Source organism: Bubalus kerabau, chromosome X (assembly GCF_029407905.1).
Source record: "Bubalus kerabau isolate K-KA32 ecotype Philippines breed swamp buffalo chromosome X, PCC_UOA_SB_1v2, whole genome shotgun sequence".
NCBI lineage: Eukaryota > Metazoa > Chordata > Mammalia > Artiodactyla > Bovidae > Bubalus > Bubalus kerabau.
Genome location: NC_073647.1, coordinates 42,779,848 through 42,793,888, shown reverse-complemented (window position 1 = coordinate 42,793,888; position 14,041 = coordinate 42,779,848). Strand labels below are relative to the sequence as shown.

At 53.1% G+C, this 14,041-nt stretch overlaps 2 protein-coding genes across 2 annotated transcripts; both read left to right on the top strand.

The window, feature by feature from the left end:
* The first annotated feature begins 2,996 nt into the window (after window positions 1–2,996).
* Window positions 2,997–3,650, top strand: LOC129638844 (melanoma-associated antigen 10-like). The gene has a single exon (XM_055563546.1). The coding sequence runs from the start codon at window positions 2,997–2,999 to the stop codon at window positions 3,648–3,650; it is 654 nt and encodes a 217-aa protein (XP_055419521.1).
* Window positions 3,651–8,774: 5,124 nt separating this feature from the next.
* On the top strand, window positions 8,775–9,566 carry LOC129638543 (melanoma-associated antigen 9-like). Its single transcript, XM_055563054.1, has one exon. It carries the CDS (start codon window positions 8,775–8,777, stop codon window positions 9,564–9,566), a length of 792 nt encoding a protein of 263 aa, XP_055419029.1.
* Window positions 9,567–14,041: the final 4,475 nt, after the last annotated feature.

Genomic DNA, 14,041 nt, shown 5'->3' with positions numbered 1-14,041 from the left:
CCTGCCTCACAAGTGCTCCAGCTAGGCAAGGGTGACCCTGGAGGCCCAACTGGGCAGACCCTGGGGAGCCAGTGATCCATGGCCAACTCACTTCCCACCAGCTCTGCCCGAGCCTCCCTTGGCCCAGTGCTCATCTTGGGTCTTCAGTGGCTCTTTTGTCCCCTGGGCTACCTTGCTCTGTCCTTTCATAAACGGAGGTGCCATGGCCAAACAGGGATGAGGTGGGGAGGCTCCAAGAGTATATTTCTGGATGACAGAAACAAGACTTAGTCTGTGATGAGCAAACCTGGTGGTGCTCTGGAGTGCCAGCTCTCTGCAGTGGAACCGCCTGGGACTCCATGGAAACTGTCATGAGGAAAGGCCCTGGGATGAATCGAGCTACAAACCAGCAGGGGAGGCTGATGAGACACCATGGCCTGGGACTTGTCCATGCCCAACCCCACAAGCAAGGCCTGTGACCGGGCAGCAAGTTGCTTAACCATCTGTTGAGCCTCTGCAAAGGGAGGGAAGGTCCCCATCCCCAGGGTCTGAGGTCCCGTACAAGGGGCCCCCCCGAAGCCCCATGCAAACCCCCTAGACGAGGAGCTCTGCACGCCTCCACCCTCAGCAAACCTGGGGATGCCCAAGCCTCACTCAGGCAGCACCTCCGGCCTCTGAGCAGTGCTCTGGGGAGATGTAGGGGGGCTGGTGGGGGCCAGGTCATCATGGGGGCCAGGCTGAACTGCAGTGAGGCTGTCCTTGGCCCTCAGGGTCCCCAGGCGCAGGGCAGGTCAGCCACAGACCCTCCTCCCGAATGTCTCTCCTTCCTAGGGGAAGAGTCTAAAGTCGCCCAACCGGTGGAGACTTAGAACCCATGACTCATGAGTTCTTGGCCCCTGAGAGCCCCTCTGGACACTGCACAAGACAGGCCCATGCGGGAGGGCAGGGGGGCATCCGTATAAACCAGTGGAAAAGAGCCACCAGGAGACGACCCTGGGGATACCTCAGAGAGGAGGAGTGTGAAGTCACTATGAGCGGCCAAGGCCATCTACAGGCTGCTGAGTTCTTCCTGATTCACCTGCCGCTGCTCACCCTCTTCAGCTAAAACAATATCATTTATACAAAATTTCCAAAGTGTGGTGACACTAAGTGGCCCGCATGGGAAGGCAAGTGGGTCCCTGTGCTCCCACAAGGTCATGGGCACAGCTGCCCCCCATCCAGCATCTGTGCTAGGACTTCAACCTTCTCTTGAGGGTTAATGAGGCCCCCTCCTGAGAGAGGATGAGAGCTTCCAGTTGTCCCCGAACAGAGGATCCCGGCCCGACTGGGACTCCTGGGGGCCCCGGTCCAGGCTGTCAGGCTGAGACCCCACACCCCCCTCACTTTGTCAGTGAACTCGGGGAGTCGGAGGCTTGGTCTTTGAGGCCCAGTCTCAGGGGGGCAGAGGGAGGGGCCCACGTCCTGTGGAGACTCGAGATGAGGACCAGAGGAGGCTGAGGGTCCCAGGGGATGCATGTGCAGCCCTCCTGACAGCCCTGGGGGACCATGGGGCGTGGTGTTCAGATGTAATATCACTGATCACGATGGGAGTGAAGTGAGGGCCTGGGTCAGGTGCCCCGGTTCAGGTCAGCAGAGTGAAGGAACCCAGCTGTGCTAGGAGCAAAGGTAGAATCCTTAGGGGGGGCTCTGGGGCCCCAAGACATCCAGGTCATCACTGCTCTCAGCCCTGGCAGGGTTGTAGGAGTGAGCCCCCTACTCCTGCTTGCCTCTCAGGGGTCCTGGCTGGGGAAGGCCTGGTTCTAAGGGCAGCAAGGTCAGGGACAGAGGGTGGTACCCAGACCTGCTGAGAGTCGAAGTGAAGAGCAGAAGGAGGTTGAGGAACACCCAGGGCATCATCTCAGCTCTGGGAAGCCCTGGGCTTGGAGCCCTGATGTCATGGCCACAGACTTCCCTTTGGGATCCCAGTGAAGTGATGGCCTTGGTGTGAGGGCCCTGCCTCCAGTCAACACATGGGGCATCCCTGAACCTATCAGGGCTCAAGATGAGAACCTTGAGGGAGGACACAGGGAATCACACAGGTCCCGGCACCTGCTGTCAGTCAGGGGCGACTCTCGTGGGGGCATGAACTCGGGGTCTCAGATATTGGAGACTTGATATAAGGGGCAGGGCCTCAGAGATTGGAGGGGAGATTCTTAGGCTTTGAAGGAGTTTAGGTGAGGACCCTGAGTGAGGACTGAGCAGACCCCTGCCCCTGTGCTCAGTGCTGGGAGGCCAGGCAGGACGTGAGGAGGAACTGAGGACCCGCAGGAGGCCCTGGGCAGTGCGGCCACATGTGGGGACCCTTAGTGCTTTCTGTTCAGGCTCGCATCTTGTTCTGAGTTTCCATGCAGGCCCCCAGAGGGGTGGGACCAGGTCGTGCCAGGATAAAGGTGAACACTACAAGGGAACCCTGACGGGACCTCACACCACACAACTGGGGGGACCTCACAGAGTCCACTCCTCGTACCATCCCAGAAGGCTCAGGGCTGTGCCACAGGATACCCCCAAGGTGCCCCTCCATTTCTCTCACAGGAATTCCAGGAACCAGAAGGTGAAGGCAGAAGTCTGAGGCCCGTGTCCTGAGGTCAGAGAGCAGAGGAGTTCCAGGCAGTGCCAGGAGTCAAGGTGAGGAAGGTGGCCTGAATATGCACCAGGGGCTCCCCATCCCAGAACAGAGGGGACCCCAGAGGGCCTAATCCCCACACCTTGTCAGCCCCAGAAATCTCGGACTGTCCTGACTGCAGCCTGGGGAGCCACCCCACTTCCTCCTTCAGGTAGCCAGGGGACTGCCCACCCCAGAGGCATGCCCCAGTGAGGTCTGAGATCACCCCTCAAGGGGAAACCTGTAAGTGGCCTGTGTCAGAACTCCCAGAGTGCGTTGCTCAGCCAAGGCCTCTCACACCCCCTTTCTCCCCCATCTGTTCCCCTGCCTCACTCCCATCTGTGGTTTGATCCCAGGCATTGCATTTGTGGTCAGGATGACTGAGCTTAGCAAGCCTGAGGAAGACCTTCAGGACCCAGGTGAGGCCCAGGGCCCGGAGGAGGTGCAGCTCTTGGGGGCTGAGGTGGGGGAGGCTGCATCAGCCTCGGCCTCCTCCCCCGCAGTCTCCTGCTCTGCCTTGCCCCAGGAAGCTCTGAATGAGATGGTGGCTAACCTGATGAAGTTCCTGCTCCTCAATTATCGGGCCAAGGAGATGACCTCCCAGGCGGAAATGCTGAAGAAGGTCCTCAGGGATAACCAGGAACACTTCTCGGTGCTCTTCAGCCAAGCCTCGGAGTGCCTGCAGCTGGTCTGTGGTGCGGAGATGAAGGAGGTAGACCCCAGGGAGCACATCTACATCATGGTCCCCACCCTGGGCCTCACCTGCGATGCTATGCTGAGCAGTGGGCAGAGCATGCCCAAGGCCAGCCTCCTGGTGCTGGTCCTCAGCCTGAAGAGGAGATCTGGGGAGCATTCAGCAAATGAGGATGTTTGTCAGGAGGGAGCACTGTGTTTTGGGGAACCCAGAGAGCTGCTGACCCAAGTGTGGGTGCAGGAGGGGTACCTGAAGTACTGGCAGATGTCTGACAATGACCCTGCTTGCTTCGAGTTCCTGTGTGGTCGCCAGGCCTGTACAGAGACCAGCAAGTAGGAAGTCATGGAGTATCCGCTCAGAATCAACCAATGGTTTTGCATGGCCTTCCCAGCCCTGTCTGCAGAGGCTGTGAGGAAGGAGGAAGAGGAGCCCTGACCTAGAGAAGCAGCCAAGCTGATCCTTACCTCTGTGATTGAAGAGGGAGTGGTCAGCCTTCTCAATAGTGATGGCCTGGGCCACTTGGGAGAACCTGGGGTGTAGCATCTTTCTGTTCCTTTTCTCTGTGATGACATGGAAATTCATCTCTGTTTTTTAAAGGAATTATTCAAGTGTGTTTTTTCAGCTTAAGCCTTAATAAACTTCAGTATCTAACTTTGTGAATGACATCGATCACGCATGTATTTGTACTTGACCATTTAAAGGACCAGAGTTTTGCTGTTTTGTAAAAGAGATTGGGAACTCTCCCATTTTATTTTGTGGCCCTGAGCAAGATCACATGGAACTGGAATTACAACTATTTTGGATATGTGAACTTACTTAGCAGTATATAGTTGGTGGAAAATTGGAAAATAAAAAAAAAGATTGTAGTGAATTCTCCCTTCTTATAGGTTTTGACTGTCCTTTTCTACAGCTAATCCATATCTGTTTACTCGGATTTTGCCAGGTTATTATTTAAGAAAGTAGGGGAAAATTGATGAGATTAATAGCCCCCCTTCTCACTGGTTCATTTAGTCCACAGAACTTCACGGAGCCTCTGCTCTGTGGAAGGCCCTGTGTTAGCAGTGGGGACACTAGGAGAAGCGGGACACCCCATACCCAGAGCGATGGTCTAGGGGCCACAGTCACACGAGGAAGGTGGAGAGACGTTCCATAGTCCCACAGAACAGGCAATACGGGGCATGGCGGTGAGGATCCAGGAGGAGCACTCGAGTGTTGGTGCCTGAGCCAGGGCAGTTTGGGGCTTTGGGAAGCTGGGTTCCTTCTGTGGGAGATGATGGTAATGAACCTCAGTGGTGTCAACAGCCAGACTGTAGATAGTGTCTTATGAGTGAGAGGAAAGTCTGGAATCAGACACGCGTGTTAGAAGTTCATCATCTCTCCAATAAATCTCCTGGGTCTGAAAAATAACGTGCACTTTGGTCAGAACAGGTAGACACCTGGTTTTTCTGCCTGAGTCTAAATATACTTGAAAGTTTCCAAATGGGAAATGAGCACATTTTGTTTGGCGCAGTCTATTCAGTCTCGGGGTATAGTTGAAGACATTTCGATTACCACACTAAGTCTTCTGGTAAGATATTAATGGGGTTCTTCTTTGAAACTGGCAGTTGGACACTTCAACTGTTGGGTCAGCTTTCCTAGGTGGTCAGACCCCAAAGCCATAAAAACTGCACTGAACCTGAATTCACATACCTCAGAATCCTCCTTGCAGGTGAAGGGTGGTGCATTGTGCATATCCTTGCTGGATTTTGTAAAGAAAACTCCCACTGTCCTTTTCCCCCCATTGTCTCTTGTCTGATACCTGCCCCTCATGAAGGTCACGGCTGTTGGGGAGCCTACGGGCACCTGTATAGGTGCTCAGGCAAGTTCTATCCTGTGGAGGCAGCTGAGTCTCCCAGGCTACACTCCCTGGCATCAGGAGGTAGGGGCACATATTCACTCTGCTGAGACTGTGGGTGGGTGTCACTGCAGAGGGTAGGGCAGAAAGAGCACTGGAGGGAGAAGAGGGGGGACCCCCCCTCCCTGACATCCACAAGAGCCTTGGAAACTAAATCAGATCCTGCATTTAAAAGTGCTGATACAGAGTAGTTACTAGAAACAGTTGGGGATTCAAGGCATCTTTGGCTTTCTCAGAAACTCCTCAACACACGAAGGGCACTGTCTTCATCGCAGGCTACACCTACCGGTTGCTGTCTGTTGAGCATCGAGCACACTGCAGGGCAGGGGAGAGACTCCAGGTCCTTGCCCACATCTCTTCTCCCTCTGCTTCCTGGAAGCTGCCTGCAGGGAACATGGGATCTTTATGTAAACCTACAACAATTTGGAAATAAATACATGATTAATTCACTGATTTTAATACAAAGAAAAAATGGTTCATCTAAATAATAATAGCATGTTGTTTGAGGGAAAAGCATCCCCTTTGTGTTGATGCCTGGGGTGGGATGGAAAGGTATTTTGGATGCAGGTGGTGCCACATCCATGGGGCTGAGCTCCCAAGAAGCAGGAAGGGCTCCTGTCTGACTGGCTGATGGAAGCTCTGTCCAGGCGCCATCCATTCAGGGCCAAGGTGAGGACCTGGGCTCCTCCCGGTGGCACAGTCAGAAGGTGGGTGTTTTTAGGCAGGTGGAAGATGACATTTTGGATTCTGGGCACTGCAGAGGGTATCCTGGGGGTGGTACAGCCAGAGGGACTGAGGAGGGTGGAGAGCCCTGGGAGCAAGGGGCAGGGATCCAGCCTAGGAGTCTGGAGCTGAGCTTCAAGCCAGAGTCACATGAGGACCACACAGTCCTCGCCCTCTGGCCTCCTTCTTGGGTCCATCCTTCTCTCCCTTTCCCTTCGTCACATGGCAGGGCTGGGTCAGGAGAAGAGGAGACATGTGGATGGGGAACTGGTGCCTGAACCTCTACGGAGAGGAGCGCAAAGTGCCAGGTGGGAACCATGGCTCATAGGTCAGTAGGACTGTTATGATATCTCCTGTGGGAACCATCTTCCTTTGGGAAGAGCATGTCCTGTCACCACCGAGTAACCAGTAGCCACATGAGGCTGGGTACTGTGTACTCAAATGTGCTTAGTGTGTCCCACGGCCTGGCCGTCTGCCTTATAAAATGTGGAATCAAATGTAAATAGCTAGAAGTGGGTAATGGCTAGATAGCTCCGCTGAGGAACTGCAGAAGCTACATGGAGGACCAGAAGCACAACTTTCCTTGTGGATCACAGGGAGTGGTGGTAGGTGGGGTCACTGTTCCCTCTGGTTCCAGGGCCATGTATCTTACTTAGTGGGGGAACTAATGATGACAGATGTGGAGTTTGTCCAGTCCCTGGAGGGTGAAACCCCAGCACCCCGGGCTCTCATATCCCAGTGTGCACCTCACATGTGCTTTGTAGAGGCCATTCCACTGCCCCAGGAGACCAGCAGCTCTGGAAGCTGTGGTCTCAGGGCAGTGAGGGCTTTGGTGTAACGGTCCAGCCTTGGGTAAACTCAGGGACATCTTGTACCTTCCAGAGCTCAAGATGAGGACCCTGAGGAGGACACAGGGCCCCTCAGATCCCACCCCTGCTGTCAGCCCTAGGCATCCCTGGTGGCGGCATGAGCACTTGGCAGCATGTCCTACCTTTGGCATCCCTGTCTCTGACAGGTTGGGGCCCTGCTTTAAGGGACGGGCCTTAGAAGCAGAAGGGGAGGATCTTAGGTTCTGAAGAAGTCTGGGTGAGGACCCTGAGAATAGACTGAGGGGAACGTGGATCCCATCACAGTGGGCTCAGGGAGCACATAGGGTGGGATGAGCACATGCCGCATTTCCTGACATCCAGGTGTCAGAGAGACTGGGGACCCGCTATAGGCGGCAGGGCCTCGGGTGGGCAGAGAGGAGAATTCCCGGTCCTGTGGGGTAACCAGTGGAGGTCCCTGATGCGGGACTAGGAGACCCTTGACCTCAAAGAAAGCTGTCTCTGTTGTCGGTCCTCGGAGACCGCGAGGTAGAATGAGAACAACAGGCATGGTCTGACGTCCTGACATCCGGGTCTCAGAGAGACGGGGCACGTGGTATAAAGGGGCGGGGCCTCAGTTGGGGAGAGGAGAGGATCTCTACTCCGAGCCAAGGTAAGGCCCTGAGGAAGGACTAAAGCGACCCCCAGGGAGGACTGATGGAGCCCCACAGATCCCTGCCCCTGTCATCTGCCCTGCGAGACCCTGGGGTGAGAAGAGCACACTATACCTGTCCTGACTTTCTGACATCCGGGTCTCAAGAGGGACTGGGGACCTGGTGTGAGGAGCCGGGCCTCAAAATGGGGGAGGACAGAGCCCCGGTCCTACCGGGAGTCAAGGTGAGGACCCTGATGGGGGAATGAGCGGAGCGGGACCCCAGAACTGAGGGGACCCTAGTAGTCCCCAGGCAGGACGACCTCGTGCCGCACTTCCTGACATCGGGTCTCAGAGAGACTGGGGACCGGGTGAGAGCGGCGGGCCTCAAAATGGAGGACGGGCCAATTCCAGGTCCTGCCTGGAATCCAGGCTCCAGGTGGGGAACGACTGAGGCAGTTAGACCCCAACACAGGGTGGGATCCTTGCCTTTGATGGGGGTCTTAGAGGTCCCAGAGCGGGTTGAGCAGGATGCGCAGTTTGTCGACCTCTGGCTTAGGGGCTTCAGGAGATGAGGTGCTCAGCCGGAGGGTGGAGGCTTCAGATCCACAGAGGGTGGACTCCTCGGACAGAGCCGAACGCACCCTTGTGGTCAGTGCTGGGAGTCCAGGCTGGACGTGAGGTGGGGACCGAGCATCTCCCCAGCCTAGGACCCGCGGAAGGCCCTGGGCAGGTGCCACCACATGTGGGGCCCCTTAGCGCTTTCCCTTCAAACTCGGGTCTTGTTCTGAGTTACTCTGCAGGCCCCCAAAGGGCAGGGTCCAGGCCGTGGCAGGGGAAAGGTGGGCACTACAAGGGAGCTACAAGGGGACCACTTCCCCCACAATTCGTGGGGGGGAGCCTCAGAGTCCAGGGCTGTGCCACAATCTACCCCCAAGGGGCCCCCTCCATTTTTCTCACAGGGGTTCCAGGAACCAGGAGCAGAGGTCTGAGGCCTGTGTCCAGACATCAGAGAAAAGAGGAGGTCCAAGCAGTACCAGGAGTCAAGGTGAGGAGGGTGCCATGAATGAGCACCAGGGGCTCCCCATCCCAGAACAGAGGTGACCCCACAAATCCCTAATCCCCCCACCGTGTCAGCCCCAGAACCTCTGGCTGTGTTGGCTGCACCCAGGAGAGCCACTGCCCTTCCTCCTTTGGGTAGCAGGGGGTCAGACTGCCCAGGAGGAGGGCCCGTGTGAGGCCGAGAGCACCCCTCAAGAGGAGACCTATAAGTGGCCTGTGTTGACCACCCAGGGTATATTTCTTAGCTGAGGCCTATGGTCCACAATGTCCCCTGCCTCACTCCTGTCTGTGCTTTGATCCCAGGCATCGTGCTCGTGGTCGAGATGAGTGAGCAGAGGAAGCCCAAGAAAGACCTTCAGGACCCAGGCGAGGCCCAGGGCCCAGAGGAAGCACAGCTCTTGGGGGCTGAGGGAGGGGAGGCTGCAACCCCCTCGGCCTCCTCCCGCCCAGTCTCTTCGTGCTCCGCTGAGGAGGCCTTGCCCCAGGAAGCTCTGAATAAAATGGTGGCTAACATGGTGACGTTCCTGCTCTGCAAGTATCGAGCCAAGGAGCCAACCACCGATGCCGAATTGATGAATACGGTCCTCGGGGATAACCAAAAGTACTACCCAGTGGTCTTCTGCCAAGCGGTTGAGTGCGTTCTGCTGGTCTTTGGTGTAGATGTGAGGCGGTTAAACACTGCACCCATCTACATCATGGTTCCCTCCCTGGGCCTCACCTGTGATATAATACAGGGAAGTGGGCAGGGCCTGCCCAAGGCCGGCCTCCTGGTGGTGGTCCTCAGCCTGATCCTCCAGAATAGGGATTGCAGCCCTGAGGAGGAGATCTGGGGAGCACTCAGCAAGATGGGGGTGTGTGCTTTGAGGGAGCACCCCATCTATGGGGAGCCCAGGGAGCTGCTGACCCAAGTGTGGGTGCGGGAGGGGTACCTGGAGTACCGGCAGGTGCCTGACAGCGACCCTGCTCGCTTCGAGTTCCTGTGGGGTCCCCGGGCCTTTGCGGAGACCAGCAAGGAGAAATTCACGGAGTATCTGCTCAGGGTCAACCGAAGGGCTTTTAGGTCCTTCCCACTCCCTTCTGCAGAGGCTGTGAGGGAGGAGGAAGAGGGGTCCTGAGCCAGAGCAGCAGCCAGGCTGATCCTTCCCTCTGTAAATGAAAAGGGAGTGGTCAGCCTTCTCAGGAGTGATGGCCTGGGCCACTTGGGGAACCCAGTGTGCAGCATTTTTAGGTTCCTGTTCTCTGCGATGACATGGAGACTGATCTCTGTTTTCTTTAGGAATTTTTCAAATGTGTCTTTCAGCATAAGGCTTAATAAACTTCGGTATCTAACTTTGTGAATGACATTGATCACACGTGTATTTGTACTTACCCAATTTAAGGACAAGAGTTTTGCTAGTTTTTAAAAGAGTTTGGGAACTCCCCAATTTTATTTTGTGACCCTGAACATGGTAACATGAGATATGAATTATAACTATTTTGGAAATATCAACTTACCTAGCAGTAATGTACTTGGTGAAAGAATTAGAAAATAAAATGTGATTATAGCAAAATCTTGCTTCTTATACTTTTTGTCTGTCATTTTATACAGCTCAGCTATCTCAGTTTATTTGGGTTTTCCCAGGTTATTTAAGAAAGTAGGAGAAAACTAATCCAACTAAATAAGGCCCTGCTCCCGGCTCATTTATTCCACAGAACTTCAGGGAGCTTGCGTGCTGTGACAGGCCGTGTTAGCAGTGGGGACACTAGGAAAAGCAGGACACCCCCACACCGGGAGTGATAGTCTAAGAGCTGCAGCCACATGAGGAAGGTGGAGAGGCATCCCCTAGTCCCACAGAACAAGGCACCACGGGGCAGGGCAGTGGGGTTCCACGAGGAGCCCTTGGGTGTCAGTGCCTTTGCCAGGGCAGTTTGGGCTTCGGGAAGCTAGGTTCCTTCTGTGGGAGGTGATCGTGATGAGGCTGGGTGGTGGCAGTACCGGACCTCTCGACGATGTCTTATGGGTGAGAAGAAAATTTGAGATAGGACATATACATTAGAAGTTCCTCCTAACTCGGAGATGAATCTCCTGGGTCCAAAAGAGAAAGTGCACTTTGATCAGGATCAAGTAGACGCCTGGTTTTTCTGCCTGAGTGTAAATACACTCGAAAGGTTCCAAATGAGACATGAGTGAATTTGGGTTGGCACACAATCTTCTCAGTCTCCGGGTTTATAGCTGAAGACATTTCAATAATGTTGCAGAAACCGGTACTCGAGAATCCAAGCACAACTCTCAGAGGGTTGGAGAACTCAGGTTTATTATGCTGGCGGGCCCAGAGGAGTCAACACTCCAAGCTCTGAGCCCCGATCAAAGGGATTGCAGAGTTTTTATAGACAGACTGTAGTGGGCAACACTAGCTGTTAATAGGCTGGTTTAAACTAAGGGGTTTCTCACACGTGGGAACAGTGGTCAAGATGGGGAGGGGGATGCCTGACCTGGAGAGGCATGATTAAGCAGGTTTGCAGGGGCAAAGAGCAGGGCAAGGGTGAGTGAGATCAACTCCAGTTTCTAGCATTGCAAGTTCCCGTTTTCTGAGACTACAGGACCTAGGTGATCTAGACTTTGCAAGGGGTAAGCTGAGTTACAGAGGCAGAAGGAGAAGGAGGTCGTGTAAAATTTTAACTTTTCCTCTTCATTCCCCACTCTTGATGCGTCTATCACTCATTGTAGAAAGCATCGTCCCATGTTTTTGGTAGGACATTCCGGGCTCCCCATCATTTAGGGGGGTGTATTGAACTATTGCCATTTGTAACTTTGTGGCTTCAATCCAAGAGTTTATGAACTGGATTGAGAATACAAGGGCCAAACAAGATTGCTGCAAAGAGCATGAAGAGAGGACCTGTTAAAGGGAGAAGCCATGATGCCCAGCTCCAGATATTGCTCCAATTACCCCAAGAATTAGCTAGTTTTTCTCTCTTTTTATGATTTGTTCTCTTTGATGCTGGGCCATGTTCCTGACTATTTCTGACTGGTGTATATAAAAGCAGCATTCTTCATTCAAGAAGAGGCAGTAAAAGAAGAGGCAGCTGAAAAGGCAGACACTTTTCAACTGTCAGTAGGTCTGCTGCTGCTGCTGCTGAGTCCCTTCAGTCGTGTCTGACTCTGTGCGCCCCCATGGACTGCAGCCTGCCAGGCTCCTCCGTCCATGGGATTTTCCAGGCAAGATTACTTGAGTGCGTTGCCATTGCCTTCTCCGGTCAGTAGGTCTAGACCTCTCTTATTATGCAAAACCACCTCAGCCAGGGAGTCTAGTTGGTCCTGTAAGGCCACTAAAGATTTGGCCACTCTCTCAATGTCGTCTGTGAAGCCTTTGGACAGTGTATGATAAGAGGTGGTTAATGAAGCAATTCCTCCTATTCCCATACCTATCCCAGCCGTGATTCCCAGACTAGCTAGTAGGGGTATAAACTGGATGACTCTTTTTGACCGCATATGTGCTGCCAGAGGTATGGTGAGAGTCTGGTTGTTAGGGGCAATATACATCTGGGGAGTGAGGAAAGCTAAGGTGCAGATACCCACCTAATTGACAGGTAGACATGAGTAAGCATCTGTCCCACAAACAAAGAAAAGGCCTTGATGGGGGCGGCACCATCTATAACAGCAAGGGACACCAAACGACTGCAAAGCAGCCTGCACATAACAGATAACTGAAGACTTGCAAAAGGTTTTCTCCCCATCTTTGTGTTGTCATGGCTATAGCAACTGAGCCTATCGTGAAGGGGCATCAGTTATACTGTGGAGCAATTCAGTTAGTAGGGAGAATCGATCATAAGAGACTTCTAGTAAGAATGAGGCTTCCCATTACAGTGAGATAACAGACAGTTAACTGTAGATTCTGACCCAAATCCTAGTCCTGGGGTGGGACAGAAGCTAGTCCTGTGGCGAAGGGCACAGAAATAATAGCAATCAGGGATAGAGTCCAGGGTTGACAATGAAAATCCATTGATATTTTGATAGCCGGATCCTCAAGCTCCCGCCATGTGTTGAGCAGCCAGCTGACGGAGTGTGGCTGCAGCAAGGCTGAAGAATCCTCAAGCTTCTGCTGTGCGTGTACTTAGTCGGCTTCTGGAGTGACTAGAGCAGAGCTCAGCATCCTTTATGGGTGACGGTCGTTGTTTCTGAAATAGACCTTGAGGAGCTTTTTGGGGTCCTGAACTGCTTTCCAGGTGTCCTCATTACAGGAAGCCACTGCCTTCTTGACTCTGGTGTGGGGGATCCAAGGGATGATACCTATAACTTTAACAGTAGTAGGGGTTGCCAGGATGACCGTGTGAGGGCCTGTCCAAACTGGCTGAAGTGGTTCTTTTTTCCAGTCTTTAACCCATACCTCATCTCCTGGCTGACAGGGGTGAACCCAATTGCCCCGTGAAATGCGTGTCCTTTCTCAAGTTTCCTAGGCAATATGGCGGAAGACTTTCCAGGGCCTGGAGGTGTTGGGACATCTCCAGGTCAGCTGGTTGTTGATGGTCTCCTTTGAGCTTTCTTATCACTGGGGGTGGTCTCCTGTATAAGATATCAAAAGGAGAATAGCCTGAGGTCCTCAGGGTGCATTTATGGAGGGCAATGAGAATCCACAGGCTAAGGCGGCTTGTTCTAGTGTTGTCTGAGCATTGGCCAGGGGAGATTTTTGTCATACTACTACTTGGAGAAACAAACTTAAGGAGAAAGTAAAAGATATATGGCCCAAAGTTTAATAGAAGTAGGAAAGCTGCTGAGGCGCAACTAGGAGAACCAGGTCCAGACATTGGTTCGTGACATTAGTGTTTCTCTATGTGTGAGAAGATGCAAGAAGTTGGACACATAAAAATCTTTACCTGAAAATATCTGACTATCTGAAGGCCTGTTTTCCTGGGTTTTTCCCAGAGCACATAGTGCCTTATTTTTTGTCCCCACCCTGAACTCCTTTCAAGGGGATGTTGAAGGTCAGCATCTTGTCGTGGTCATGATTCAATCTTTGTAGAGGCAGCTGGCAAGGGCCAACTTCCAGTCCAGTCAGCAGGGCCCCTTCATAGTCATATTTGACCATGTTTGGGGCGGCATTTCACAGTTATTGTGTCCCGCAGTGCTGGGAAGGCTCATTCCCAGGTCTAACAAAGATTCCATTGGCAGGCCACTCAATGTGTTGTCACTAGACCAGGCCTTGTAAGTAGCAAAAGTTTCTGGACCATACCTGTCTTACTAGCTTCTTGGTCCAGGAAAATGTTTCCTCTTGTTGCTTCTTCCCATATCTAAATTTACATTATTACAGTTACTGATCTCATATGGAACTGCATATTAGCATTTTATCACAGGCTCTGTCACACATTTGGTAACATAAGAAATAATCTTCTGAAACAAGCTACATAGAAAATAAGATAGCTAGCAGTTATTAGTAAGGTCACAAGCAAAAATTTAAGTCAAGAACTTTCACTGGGGATAGCCCGGTATACCCCAGGTCACCTGTCTCAGTTAAATGATTATAGCCAAGTGTTAATCTCCTGGTTGTACATCATGGAGCATCTGACCTTTATCCAAAGACTGGCTGCTGAGGTAAGCTTTAGAAATAATCTTAAG